The sequence below is a fragment of the Seriola dumerili genome, unplaced genomic scaffold, assembly GCF_002260705.1.
Source record: "Seriola dumerili isolate Sdu_G_001 unplaced genomic scaffold, Sdu_1.0 BDQW01000531.1, whole genome shotgun sequence".
Lineage (NCBI taxonomy): Eukaryota > Metazoa > Chordata > Actinopteri > Carangiformes > Carangidae > Seriola > Seriola dumerili.
This window is the reverse complement of record NW_019174786.1, coordinates 518638-533593: the sequence shown is the minus strand read 5'-3', so window position 1 is coordinate 533593 and position 14956 is coordinate 518638. Positions and strand designations below refer to the sequence as shown.

The window sequence follows — 14956 nt, the reverse complement described above, 5'->3', positions numbered from 1 at the left end:
CAGAAAACTGAAACGCTGATTCTGGGAATAAAATTATTTTATAAATCACATCTTTGGCTTGGATTTGGTCTGAAAGATGGTTTCACAGAGGGACTATTTAATAAATGACACATCAGGGCTCTTGTTTTTTAATGTCATGCTCACTTTTAATCTTAACTCCTCCATTGCCAATTCCTTATTTCATCTTTTCTCACACAGTAGCCAAGTCTTTATTTTCTACCAATTTTCTTTTTAAGCTTTCATTTCTGTTTCTCTCTGCTTTTTGTCTAAGGCCAGTTACATCAGGCCAGTCTGCATGTTACGTCGTGCGTCTGTCTGAGTGTGTGTGAGATAATGGCGAATGAGGAGGCCCTCAGGGTCTTCTAGGCGTTCAGAGGTCGGAAAATAGTTCCCGTATTTCTGGAAAATATTCAGTATCCATTTCAGAGAGGAGGGCAGGGGTGAGCGGAGTGTGACGAGAGAAGGAACAGGAGTGCTGTGGCTGCCGTTGAGTAACAAAGGCAAATACTGTCTGTTCAATTAGACATAAGAAGACAGAGCGCAGTTTAACCAATGTAGAGGGCAGCATGTACGCAGCCTGAATTCACGGAAGGTCAGTTATGCAAGAATTTAGGCTTCACTCTAAAACAAATCTGTAAAACAAAATATATGTCACACTTTGTGTCATCTGATGTTGATGATTTTTCTCAGGCTTGGAGTGACTGTGCAGCATCAGTTTGACAAGCTGCAAGTGTAAGGTTTAACTTTTATGTTTAGCAGAACTGACACGATGTGTTGATTCATCAATAAAGTTGAATGAATCAACCATTTTGACAATCAATTAGCCATGAGTAATTAAGTAATATAAGTCACTTTTTAAGCAAAAATATTATTTGGTTCCAGCCTCTCAAGTAAAGCAGATGTGCAGCTGTTCTTGGTTTTAAGTAATTTTTGATTGTTGCTCAAACAAATCAAGTAATTTGTTGTTGATGTCACCTTGAAAACCAGGAAACTGTGCAGCTCTAGGACCCAGTACCCTCAAAAATCTTTTCAAGAAAGCAATGGATAGAGTAATAAAAAGAAGGTGGGGGGAATTAAATATAAAGAGTCCTACCAAAGGGCTACCAATTGATGTTAAATGATGGAGATAGTTTTGATTAGTGAAATACTAATATTCCTAGATCAAGGCTAATTTCATAAAACAGTAAGGAGATGTTGAAATATCACTTCAAAGCTCTCAGTTTCTTCTCCTTCAAACAGAAGTATTGTTGATGACAACACTGACAAAGAGCAGCTCAGTCAAAGACTTGTGTGAGAAAAATGCTCCAAAGCATATTTGAGGTTGATGGACAAAGCTATAAAATCAGAGAATGGAGAATTTTCCTGTCAGAGTGATTCAGTGTGAAGAGGCCCAGAGGAGCAGAACCTGAGACTAATGCATTTCTTCCTCCTAAACCCAAAACATACACTCAGACACAGACACAGACACAGACACACACACACAGACACACACACACAAAGCACACACAGTCATGTTGAGTCTATTGTGTCGATCACCATGACAGTGTCTGACTAACTTTCCAAATACGCCCTGAGCATTAGTGCCAGGTAAGCACCCAGTAAATTATGTGTGTGCATGTGTGTGTGTGTGTGCGCGTTACAACAAAACTTACATTTGAAATGTATCATCTATGTTTAATGGGACTACAGTCAAACATGTTGGGAACCGCACTGATCTAACTGATCTTCAACATGTACTGAAGAAGTTTCAAGCTGTAATTTGGAGTTAACATCCATCAGCATTTTACTCTGGTCACTGCGTACCAACTACAACATGGTGAAAGAGCTTAAAAAACGAGAGCCTACATTATCCTTGCTGTCGTTTGAACCTACGTTAAGTTACAGGTTTCAGCTTTAAGTGCGAAACAGAAATAAATTCTCCTTTACTCATGTGAATGTCACCAGAGTAAAAAGGATTGTTCTCTCCACCACTGATCTTGTTTTATGACAAAAAGCAATCTGTGCGGCGTTAAAGAAATACTTTACAGTCCTGAGTAAACACCTCACAGATTCATGAGGTGCTACATACAGTAATGGTAGTGACCCACATCCCACTGCAGACTCAGAAAATGTAAATCTGCTGTCGAGTGTCTGTGGACGTTCCTGTCTGGCCTCAGTCTTATCAGGGCTTTTTGAGCTGGAGGGTGAAGCGGCCTGTCTGCTCCATCCTTCTGTCTCACCCATCCCTGCCGCAGACCCTCTTGATACTGCGGAGGAGGAAGAGGAGGAGGAGGAGGCAAAGGGGCTGAATAGAGGGAAGACGCAGACACACTGAGGGGGAGGAAATGATTAAGGGTGAGATGGCGGGAAGTGGCAGTTGCACAGACAGGAAACAGAGTCTTTTCTTATCATCTTATCATGACTGGGTCCAGCCTTGGGGACCAGATCAAAGAGATGCACCTTGCTTTCATTTGCTGCAGAGAGTCCTCGTTTGCATCGGCTCTTTCGCTGAAATTGCGGCTATTTGCTTTATCCTTATGACTCTTTCCTGAGAGTTTAGCTCGAATTTATCAAAAGCTGCTGGTGAGAACTCACTGGCTTGTTTAAAATTTCCCCTGTGATCCAGCCAGGAGAATAAAAAACGCTTCGGTGAGCAAATATGTTTTCTAGAAATGAAAAAGCACCTGAAAATCACCCCACCATGCACAAAATTTTCCAGCATCCAGGTGATGGATGGTGTTCATTTCCCACCTTAATTTGCTGCGCTCTACATCTCATTACTGGTTATTCAGAAATTCAGAAGAAGGCTCAGACATTAACATCAAGTGTATATATGTGTCTGTGTCTGTGCTTCAGAAAGGCCAAGAATATCCAGGATCTCTACAGTTCATTTCCACAGGCCAAATATGAGCAACTTACACAAGCCTCATTTAATCTAATAGAAAATGTTTTGAAAGACAATACTGCATATTTTTGCTGTAATGCGTCAAAGCTGATGACGATGACATTCCCCTGCCCAAAACGCTGCTGGGGATGTCTGTGGCTCTGGAGGAGAGCGTGATGGAAAAGTCATAGAAATGGGAGAAATGGGAAAAATAACGCTGACCCACTGGAATGAGGCCTCACAGACCCAGCCCACAATATTTATTTCATTTATTGTGGTCTGGCAAAGCTCAGTAAAGAAAGGCATCATTTCATGTGGAGTTGTACGAAGTGTGATTGACAAGTGATTTCCTTCTATGAAACATCAACTTGGACAACACTGGAGAAAGGTTGGTTTTGATTCAGATTTTCAAACTGGAAAAACTACCTAAACTATCCAGCAAGAAGTGCTTCTGAATAATACGAGGTCAGAAACTTTCAACTGTATTACGCTTCATTTCAAATCTACAATTACTATTTGAATTACAGCACTTGTTTACATGGTTTGGGAGCCATCAAGACAAGATTCAAATTCACAATGAAACCGAAACAGCTCCACAAAGTCTCCTTCCATAATATTGTCTAAAACATCTTTGGTGGATGTTTGCAGGACTAAAATCCAGCAGAGTTTACAGGCTGTAGGTTGACTTTACACATTTATAGACATCCTGCAGACATACAGTATGTCTATAAATGCAAGCACGCACATTCCCATGCACACACTCCAGTTTGCAGTCTATAACATGACCTCTCTGACTTATATATGATGACAACCATGTAAAGACATGCAGCTGCTACATAAACTCTGTGTGTGAGGGAATTGTGTGTGAATAATGAGCGTGAATGCGTGTGTTTTCCCAGTGAGCTGGGCACATTAGGAGTCACTGGAACTTTTCACTGAGGAAGCAGAGGAAAATAACCCACCTGCTAGTCCAACTTATACAGATTTCAGTCCCAGAAGCACACTGGCTGGCAGAGCAGAAAGCTCCCTTTATTAAGTGGCTCCTTTTAACGCTGTTAAACTACTCCAATATCTGTTTTGACCCAGATTCAGGCAAGGCAGCACACCACTAACCAACAGTCAGGTAAAAACATTATAGCCACATTCTTTCTCCCAATTCCTCGATCCAGGGCTTTTTCCCCCTCTTTCTTCTACTTTTTTTTTCCTGTCATTCTTCCATCTTTCTCCCACTCTTTTTCTTTCATCATCTCTTCACACGCTGCCCATCTGTCTGTGTCTTATGCAACTGTGAAGGCAGACTGACACAGTGCGGCCGCCAAGTCCAGTTTAGTGCTCAGTGTTTCTCTGCCAAAGCCGGGCCTGCCTGCAGAGAGCAAGAGGGGGTTTTATCTGGCAACACATGGCAACCCCAGAGGCAAATCTTCAGGATGGAGACAAGCGATGATACAAAAAAAACAAGTGGTGGCAGGATTGCAATTTTTTTACTGGCTATTACAGATACAGTCATTTCTCTCCCTGTATTTTTATGGCTGACATTCGTATCCAAAGCAAGCTCTAATAAAAGCAACAATGGAAAAAAACGTAATTCCTGGATCAACAAGATTACTAGCAACCAACAGAATAAAATAAAAGGTTTTGAGCCATACTGCCTTGGAGATATTTGTCCATGTTGAAAGGCAAATGCATGGAAAATAAATAAAAATGAGAGCTGAAAAGAACAGGAAAATGGATTGCTTTTTACAGTAAGCAGAGGAGAGATGATTGAACTACTTCTGTCTCAGGTACATTACCATAGTTATTTATAAAGTCATCAACCAGCTCCTTTGTAGGAGGGTCGGGAATACGCTGGAAAACTACAGGGTGAGTGATGTCATCAGTTACCAGGTTATCATGTCTGACACGAGGTTGAGGAGAGACAGATCCCAAAATGAGGCGCTGCGAATCATCACAGCAAAGAGCTGCACTCTTAGTTAACTCATCGTGTATGACATTTACCCCCATCTACATTATTTCATTCACAGACACAGAATGATGGTTTTTATTCAGTAGGGAGAGAAAGACTTGGTATCAGACCTCAGTATGTTTGACTGCCGAAATTTCCGTAGAATTGAATTGAAATCTTTTCTTAAATCTATTATTATATTGTTTATGATTTTATAGTTTTATGTACTACTGCTTTATTCTTGTAGCAATTGTTATGACATGATGAAACCGTGATGTAAATTAAATGGGGAAAACCAGCCCATGTTTGTAAGTTTACCGTTGTTTTGGTATTGTTACGGAGAAAGGGAACAGTATCACATTGGCGCTGGTGTCAAAACATTTCAAACGACATCCTATAGGACTCAGTATGCCTCAAATAAAGAACTTATCAGATTCAGCATTTGAAAAACCCTTCCCTATGGTGGAACTGAATTGGTACCGCGTCCATGTGGATAACAGACAAACCGCCAATCATATTCACCTCACACAGCGACTGGCCAGATGTGCAGAGGTGTGAAAGTAGGCTGGAATTGAACGTCTCTTTCACGCTACCCTTTTTTCATTCTCTACATAACTACTTCTGTCAATTTTCATCTGTGTAAAAGACTGCAAAACCATGAATGTCTTCAAGGAAAGACTGTCCAAAGCTTTTTTTTTTTTTAACAATTAAGTACATTTCATTCATGTCAGCCGTCATAGTGAGGGAGGAGATGTGATCTCATAATGGCGGACGTTTTCAGGCAGTCTCTACAGGAAGATATTCACAGTGTTGCACTCAGATGTACATGACACAAATAGTTGTGCAACAAATCAAAATGATAGAACTCGAAGGAGAAATTTAATCCTTGTATCCTGCCTCACCTCCGCACAGCTGACCAATCACAGCGTGAAGTTGGTTTGAATGCCAGATCATCAGTCAGTCGGTCGCAGACATCTCCTTATTCACCGTCGAAAGTGTGTGATGCCAGGAGGGGGATGTCTGAGGGCTACGTGATCATCCGAATAGCAGTTTGGACGGAGCACAGAGACCACTTTCGAGTGAGACTATTAAGAACAGCTAAAGACACTTGTCTTTAAATGTGGTCAGATGACACATCACACAGGCTGGTTTCTTGAAGCATGTGATAGCATAAGAGAGAGCTAGGGAGGGGCGAAGAGAATTGATCATATAAAATATATAATGTGTATTTATATTAGATTAACACTAATTACAATATTTGCCTAAACTAAGCGAAAAACTCCTGAATAAGGAATCATTTTGGGAGCTGCATACACTGATGCTTTAAACCTACTGTATGATGTATTAGGTGAAAAGAGAGACAGCAGAGAGACAGAGAGAGACAGAGATGAAGAGTGCTGGAGGAGAGCCCTGTCTCTACATGCACGGCTGGTGGAAAAATGTCTCTCTTAATGGATTCCAGCTTTCTACAGCACTTAGAACAGCCAAGACCAGCCAAGGGAATAAAATATGGCATCATTATTATTATACTGCAATTCTCAATTATCCTCTCTCTCTCTCTCTCTCTCTCTTACTTTCACTGTCTCTCTTTCTGTCTAACACACATGCACACACACACACATTATTTTTCCTTGAAACCTAAGATGGATACGTGGGAGCAGAAATACACGAGGGCACGTGTCGGGGCAAAAGTACAAAAATCAGTAATTACATGCACTCACACACATCGCAAAATTCCCAGTTCAGCACAGTCACACACTGGGACAGTTGCTGTACAGTTCAGTCAGTCCACGATGACAGGCGGATATGCGCCTCGTAGATTAGTGTTAGCAGACCCATCCTTTATATGGCTAATGGAAAGAGACGACAAACAGTCCTTATTTTCTCTTTCCAGTCAGATTCAGACGGATGATAAAAAAAAAAAAAATGAGATCAGGCGATAAATCACAGATGGCCTGTTTTTTTTTTTTGGTTTTTTTTTTTCTTAACATTGATTTCCTTGATCATGCAAAGACACGGCAAACGCCAGACTGAATCTATCAGGTGTGGTGTGGTTTCTGGAGTACTGGTTGGTGTGCTACGTCTCGGTCGGTATCTGCTAGGCTCATCTATCTTTCCAAAAAAATCTCAGCTCTGTGTGTAGGCTGCACGTAGCTCTCCCATTACTCATACATCACTCAAGCCGGCCTACGGACTCTCACCATGCAGATGCAATACTGGAAAGAAATACAGGAGTGTTTGTTGGCTATGTGGATATCAGAGATAGAATATCAGAAATTCAATCTTTTATTTTAATCAGACTTTTAATCAATGACAGCCAACTTAAAAGCCTGAGTAGCAGTACACTCTGTCATCTTTGGATGATTCAGACAACTACATCACTTGATAAATCACCCAAATCAATGTGAGTGTTTGTGAATAACGATAAGGCACTAAAGTTCCCCAAGAAAGCCTTTTCTTGGTATTGTTGTGGTCTTGAACAGCTGGGAAACAGCCAGCGGTCTCCTTATCAGCACTTAACTAAGGAGGCAAGCTGAAAATCTGTCCTGAGGGCCAAGCTTTCAGCGCTAAGCCGGAGAATACGGTCCAAGGCTATTAGCTTTACACATGGATGAAGTGGAGGGTAAACCTGCCAAAAGTTGGCTGGGCTGATGTGATGCATTCATTAAACGTTAGAACACATCAAAGTGATTTAGAGCACTTTATCAGGAACACCTGTACACCTGCTTATTCATGCAATTATCCAATCAGCCAATCATGTAGCAGCAATAAATTCCTGCTGATGTAGGTGGTGAGCAGAGAAGCATCTCAGAATGGACAACACATTGAACCTTGAGGTGGATGGGCTACAACAGCATGTCAGGTTTCACCCCTGTCAGCCAAGAGCAGAAATCTGAGGCTGCAGTGGGCACAGGCTCAGCAGAGCTGAACAGTTGTAGACTGCAGAAACTGACCCGGTCGGATGAATCTGGATTTCTGCTGAGGCTGCACATGGTACGGTCAGAAATTGGTGTCAATAGCATGAATTCATGGACCTAACCTGCCTTTTGCCAAAAGTTGAGGTTGGTGGCGGCGGTGTCATGGTCTGGGAAATGTTTTCTTCACCAAGCAAAAGTTGTGTCAAACTGTTTTTCATGAATATGACAATGAGTTAAATCCATGCCACAAAGAATTACGCTATCTTGAATGCAAAGGGAAGTGTAAACCCGTATTAGTATGGTGTTCCTAATAAAGTGCTCAGTGCGTGTAGGTTTTAGGGTGAAAAGGCATAATTTGTCATTTTCTGACAATATTATTATTAAAACTAATGATTTTTCACCTTAGCATGATCACTGGCTGGATGTAGTCGTTGCTGCTCCTCAACCATCTTTTTGTTTAACACCACATCACTGACTTTAAGCAGATGATGCTGCAACAGTCAGCAACAAGCTGAGCTATTTGGACAGCTATTAGCTCTGTTTTCATGTGGGCCTGCAGTTAAGTCAGTGAAGTCTGTTTCCTGTCAGTCCCAGTCATAACACCTATTTTGCATATTTGTGACCACACCATGATTTTAGCCATTTCTCCTTTCGTCTGACTTCAAAATAACAGAAATAACAGGCTGCAGTATTTCTTAACATGTCTGCTGACCCCAACAGCACCTGAATTTTGTCCTGTGTGTTCTTAAAAAAACGTTCAAGCTCCTAACTGAAGGCAGATCTGAGGCATGAGCTGAGGTGTGTGTGTTTATACAGGACCAGCCTGTATACCACCAACACAGCTTTTACAGCTGGGCTGTTTGGACTTGACGGATGAACTGGGCCATATGTTAGGTGCATGTGTGTTTCAGTGTGTGTGCACGCGGATGGGTGTCAGGCAGTTCAAATCAACAAACCTTAAACAAGGTAACATTTTGAATCCATGTAACCCCACATAACCCCCAAATCCCTGCCTCTACAACAAATACAGCCACACAACCTGTGATGCTTCTGTTTAAGAGCCAAAACTGTCTGGAGTAATGAAAATATGCAAAGGGGGTATTGGTAAAAAACCTTATCAGTAACACTGAAGTAATTCATGTTCACCCACAAAGCTTCATTTAAGATGCACTGCCCACGCGTCACATACACCAACAAAAAAAACCCTGACTTGATTTATGTGTGTCCTGCTATCTGTTCCGCTATTCCATACCTGTGGGTTTTCCATGTGCTCACATCTGTGTGTGTGTGTGAGTGTGTGTTGTGCGTGTGTGTGTGTTCACTCTTAATGGTGTTTTTATCACTGGAAACTCCTGAACAATTAGCTGGCAAGTGGCTTCCCCTCACTATCTGCTGGAGTGTAATATAGAGGAAGCAGGAGCAGCAGCAGCAAGGCCATGCTGGGTCTAATTAACATCAACCTTACTGAGCCACAATCACTCCCTGGCGCACACACATACCGATACTGTGCAGTCACAAAGGTTTCTGCAAAAGAAATGGGCCAAAATTCAAGGAAAATGAGAGCGTGAGCAAAATCTAAGAATGTGTTGGCACATTCAGGGACACAGACTGACGCACATGCTTAACTGAGATCAGCTTTCGATCCACTTTCACTTTATCATTAGATCTGACTCACCGCTGCCCTCTGGAAGGCTCCTTTCGTGTAGGTGCCTCCTCCTCTGTAGTTGATGGCCGGGATCTCCTGGTTGAACAGGGAACACTTGTGCTGGTGGGACTTTGGCGCTGAGATGTGGTCCACCCTCGTCACTACATGGGTCTTGGATGAGAAGGTGACCAAAGCCACCCGCGTGTCCTCCGGCGCAACGGGAAAGTCGGACAGCATCTTGCGTACGAATCTCAGCTCACTCAGGAAGTTATTGGCCCCCACGCTGGACGACTCGTCCACCAGGAAGACCAGGTCCAAGCAGGAGCTTTTCTCACGCAGCTCACGGACGTTACGCTTGAAAGCCTGTCCGAGGCGCTCCACTTTGCTCTCTGCGCTTTCTGACAGGTTTCCGGCCGATGAGGAGGTGGTTAGGGGTGACATTTGCCTGGACCGGCGGGACTTCAGCTGGGGTTGGGACTGTTGGGCAGCTGGCCAGGCTGTGGTCCATACATCCAGGATGCACAGGACCAGAAGACAAGAAGTCCATAATGGTGTTAAAGAGTACCTTTGAGAAAACATAGTGACAGTCAGCAAAACACCTGCACTGAAGAAAGACTTTGTTTTAAAAAAAAAAAAAGAAAAGAAAAGAAAAAGCAAAACGTGGATCCTCTTCTTAAGAGTAATTCAGTGAAAATATATGTCTTATGCCTGCATCAGCGTCCAGGAACATAGCAGACAGCAACAGTCCAGTGCAAAGTTCCTCAAAAGCATTGCTGGATGAAGAGGAGGCTTCTTCTCCTGTCATTCAAAATGTGCCTCTGTTCATCTGCTTCTTTCCTCTCCAGTTGAAGAAAACTACAGTCCCGTCTGGAAAAATGTTTAGGCTCACAAGGTCTTTTCTACAAAAATAAATCTGTACAGTATATCTGCCTTTATCCTTGCTTTTTGTACAGTCTGTATAGGTACATTTATTTTTTAAAGCTTGTTAAGTGTCTGTAAAAATCAATATGTCCTCTCTCTCTCACTCTCCTGCCTGTCTGCTCTGTCAGTCAATCTTTTAGTTTGTGCATCAGATCCAAATCCCCCCCCAAGCCTCTTCAGTCCTCTTCAGTCCCTGTGTGCTGCCCCTCAGGCTCCTGTTTGCCTATGTGACGCTCCTGCCTGCACCGTCAGCCAAGCTCCGAATGCTTGTTCCCCTCTTCTCCCCAAATCATTTCAAAAAACACACAGAGGAGGAGGAGGGAGGAAAAAAAGTTGAGAGACAGAGAGAGGCTGAGGGGAAAAAAGGGGGCAGTCCAGCCGTGGCCGTGAAGTCATTTTTTTCCCCCTTCAGATCTCCTCCTCCTTCTCTCTCTCACCTCCCCCTCTCTCCCTATCTCTTTCTGTGTCTCTCACCCTCCCCCTTGCACCCTCCTCTTCTTGTCTCTCTCTCCCTGTATCTGTCTATCTCTCTCGCCCTGACAGCAGAGTGAGGTTCGATGTCAGTGCAGCGCCTCGCCTGTCAACTTGTCAACATTCCCAAAGAAAACATCAGCAACAGGCGCTGTGATCAACTCCATATGTCCACACATGCACACTCACCGTGCACGCGAAGATAACATCAGAATGAGATCAAACAAAGTGAGAATGAAGGGTGGGATAAAGGGAGGAGAGGACAAAAAGATTATACGGATTAAAAACTCAGACAAGAATTAAGAAATAATATCATATAGAAGCAAAGTTTGGCAGAGCTTAGAGGCGAGACTGAAATCTCAATCTATACTCAAGAGCTGGGAAGCAGTTAAGTCTGCTCTGGATACATGCTTTGTCAAATCATCACTCTTTTAGTAGCCATCATCTCCTCACCCTCCGTCCCTGTCTTCCCTGTTCAAGAAATAAAAAAAGAGGAGGGAACAACTGCCCTTCTTGCTCTCTTGATTTGTCTATTTCTTCCTGCACCACAGGGATTCGCACACACTCTTTCACTGCACTGTTTTTCTACATCTCTTATAGCCTCTCCCTCGTTCTCCTTCTCTCTCTCTCTCTCTCTCTGCTGCTGCTGCTGCCGTGTTTTCCTTCAGTGATTTTATCTGTAACCAAAACAAAGGCAGCCGGTGTTACAGAGGCACACTGCGCCTATTAAACCAAAGGCCTGAGATTTACAGCAAAGAGCTGGCTTCACAAGGAGCTGCAGAGGCTCACGGAGAAGAAAGAATCAGAGAAAAGACAGAGAATGAGACGGGGCGAGGAAGATGAAGGGAGTGAGCAATGTAGAAAAAGATAAGGGGAAAGAGAGAGACGGATACATTACATGGCCAAAAGTATGTGGACATCCAAATGTTACACCCATATGTGATCATCTCATACTAAAACAATGGGCTTTAATCTGTTGCTATAACAGCCTCTGTTCTTGTGGGAAGGCTCTCCACAAGACTTTGGAACCTGGGTGCAGGAATTTACTCCCTTTCAGCCACAAGATCTGAATGGGGCTGAGGTCAGGGCTGTGTGCAGGCAAGTCGAGTCCTTCAGCACCAAAGTAGGGAAACCCATGTCTTTATGGTCGATGTTTTGTGCTAGGAGGAATAACCATGATGAAACAGGAAGGTTGCCACAAAGTTAGAAGCATACTATTGTCCGTACTGTATCTTCATTGTACGCAGTAGCATTAAACTTTTGCTTGATTGGAACTAGAGTTGCAACTAAATATTTTCTTTTGATTAGTATTGATTAGTCTGCAAATTATTTCATACTTACGGATATTTTCATGGACAGTTTTCACTATTTTCTGATATTTCACAGACGAGAGTCCAAGGTGATGTCCACAAACAACCATCCAAAATTCAAAGAAATTCAATATAGTATATTATAGTGACATAGACATAGAGAAGATAGAGAAATGTGGCGAATTCTCACATATGAGAGGCTGAAACCAATGAATATTTGGTCAGACTAAAACAATTAATCCATAATCGAAATGGTTTATCAATTAATTGACTAATTGTTTCAGCTCCAATTGGTCTGGCTTAAACCACCAAAGATATGTGTCAGGGGTGTCTACAAATTTTTGGCTACATAGTGCTTAGAAAGAGAGACAGATACAGAGGGAGCAAGAAGAAAGAGAGAGTGGAGAATTAACAAAGTAAAGAGCAAGAGGAGGAGGAGACAGAAACAATAAAAAAGCAGAGCTGACAGAGTGTGTGTGTTTCCACCAGAGCAGTCCAGTGCAGTCAGTCTTATACTATTAGCCACAATGACACACAGCTCAGGCACACAGTGTTTAATAGTCTGTATGAGCCAGGGTCTCTCTCTCTCTCTCTCTCTCTCTCTCTCTCTCTCTCTCTCTCTCTCTGATTTAACAGCACTGGAAACTTCTGCACCAAAGAAGTGGGAATAGAAAGTAGCGTCATACTGGCCAGATAAACTGGATGGGAGAGCAGCTGAGACACAAACACAGACATATAGAGACTAGAACACACACACACACACTGACCCAGATCTACACACCGATGCAGATAGAGACAAGAAAACACATACACACTCTCTCACACATGCTGAAAGGGGGATGAGCACAGCTGTGACTTCCTGCTTTTTGGCACTGGAGACCCCTCACCAGACTTTCATGGGGGTCTCTAGGGACACAGGGGGTTGGTGGATAGAGAGGAGGCTTTGAAATGTGTGTGTGTGTTTGTGTGTGTGTGTGTGTGTTTGTTGATGGGGTGGTTATGTGTTGGTCACAGTGAATATCTAACCAAAATCTATGAGGGAAGGGTGGCCCATTTGTACAGTACAAGGCCTCTACGAAGGTATCTGGTATCACATTTTGAGAACAAATTTATTAACTTTTAGGAAGTTTATATAACTTCCTAGATAAAAATACAATTTCCATTACAAAACGGGTCTAAATAAAGACAATGAAGTCTTATTGTTCCTTGAACTTTTAGATCAAATATACAAACTGCTGTCTTCTTCTTCTTTTTGGGTTACAATGTGCAGCGAGTTAACACAAAGCATGCACCCACCTATTTAGCAGAGTCTAAACCATTTAAAATCCAAATAAAGCAGTGGAAATTGTTATTGTTTGCCAGATATAAAATTAAACAAAATACAAAAAGACAGAACAAATAAGCAGACGTTCTCATTCAGTCTGCCACAGATCAAATTTAATGTCTGCCTCTCTTAAATCCCAGACAATTTAAGGCCCTCAGTTTTAAGACCTACACTTTCAAAAACAAAAATGACGACTTTTTCTGCATCTGTGGGAAACATGCAAACACAAGATGATGGATGTGTGCAAATACTAGACTTACAAATGCAGATGCACCGACCAAATAAATATTGGACAAAAGACAAAGCAGATAGGGCGTAACCATGTATCTGTAGAGATCATATGCGCACAAAGACACAAGCAGAATGCAAGACACAGAATCTGAGAACAGTTTTTCTTGTGGTTAGTGCTCTGATGCTGTCCTCCAGTCTCTCTCACGCACTCACGCACGCACACACGCAAATCACATCTTGTCACTGGCAAAGTGGCTAAAAGCTTGATTCTTGACACTTTTCACTTTTTCACTAAACATTTTCAGATAACACCTTGAAGGCTGAAGAAAAGATTAGAAAGTCTTCAGTGTCTTTCTTTTTCTTTTCTTTTTTTTAATGAAAATTGTATTTTTATCTGTAAGAAGTATTAAAAAGTCTATGAAAGTCATCAGATCTATGCTCAAACAGTGTGCAGATAGCATCACTGAGAGTGTATCGCGCAATGGCAGTCAAATTAAAAGAGACTCATCTCATATTTATTATCACTATCTATTTCTGACACACATCCACACACCTGTTCCCTCACCTGTCCGTAACCTCCTGGCAGCAGGCTGGAGCAGCAGATAACAGTAGCAACACCTGACAGCGTATTCCTCATATTTCTTGGCATTTTTGGCCTGAAGGATGAAGCACACATTTCAGCAGGAGGATAATCTTTCCAAAACATTCCTTCACCGCTTCACAGATTGATCTAAATCCAGGTTAAATATTTTTCTCTTGAGGAAAGAGAGAAAATGCTGAACTAAACACATATGTTAGCATTTGTGCTTTGTTTTTCATGATGCTTTAGATCAGTGCTGCAAAAAAATTAGTTGGTAAATTAAAAGAAAATTAATAATTTAATCATTTAAGACACTTATCATGCAAAAAATAATGCTTAATAATGCTTCTTTTCTCTGTTTTATATCACTGTAAATTGAAAAATATGCAAAACATTTGAGGATGTCACCTGGGTTTCTGTGATGGGAATTTTAAAATTAAATGTTTACCAGAAAAACAAGTAGATTAACTAAAAATGAAAACCATTGTTTGTCCCATCCCTAACATATACATTTCATTTATTCTAGTTTCCAGATTGTCTTTGAGCAACCTTTTGTGCAGCTTCCAATGTATTTGGAATCATGGGAACTACAATTGTAAACTTCATTTCCCATGTCTACTTGCGTGAAAAAGCACAGGTGTGCCCTGTTTGATTTAATTACCCGCTTTAAGTCAAACGTTTGCCTCTGGGTTAAATGTGCAAAGCAAGAGGATGCAATAAGGAGATAAGTGTTTAAAATAAAACATTGCTT

General features: G+C 41.9%; 1 protein-coding gene across 2 annotated transcripts in view; it reads right to left on the bottom strand.

Annotated features, from left to right (window-relative positions):
- svep1 (sushi, von Willebrand factor type A, EGF and pentraxin domain containing 1) overlaps positions 1–10424 on the bottom strand; it is a 90918-nt gene extending 80494 nt beyond the window's left edge. For both annotated transcript variants that reach the window (XM_022764181.1, XM_022764182.1), the window contains exon 1: positions 9399–10424. In XM_022764181.1, coding sequence (XP_022619902.1) covers positions 9399–9947 — 549 coding nt within the window. In that variant the 5' untranslated portion in view covers positions 9948–10424. The remainder of the gene's footprint in view (positions 1–9398) is intronic.
- Positions 10425–14956: the final 4532 nt, after the last annotated feature.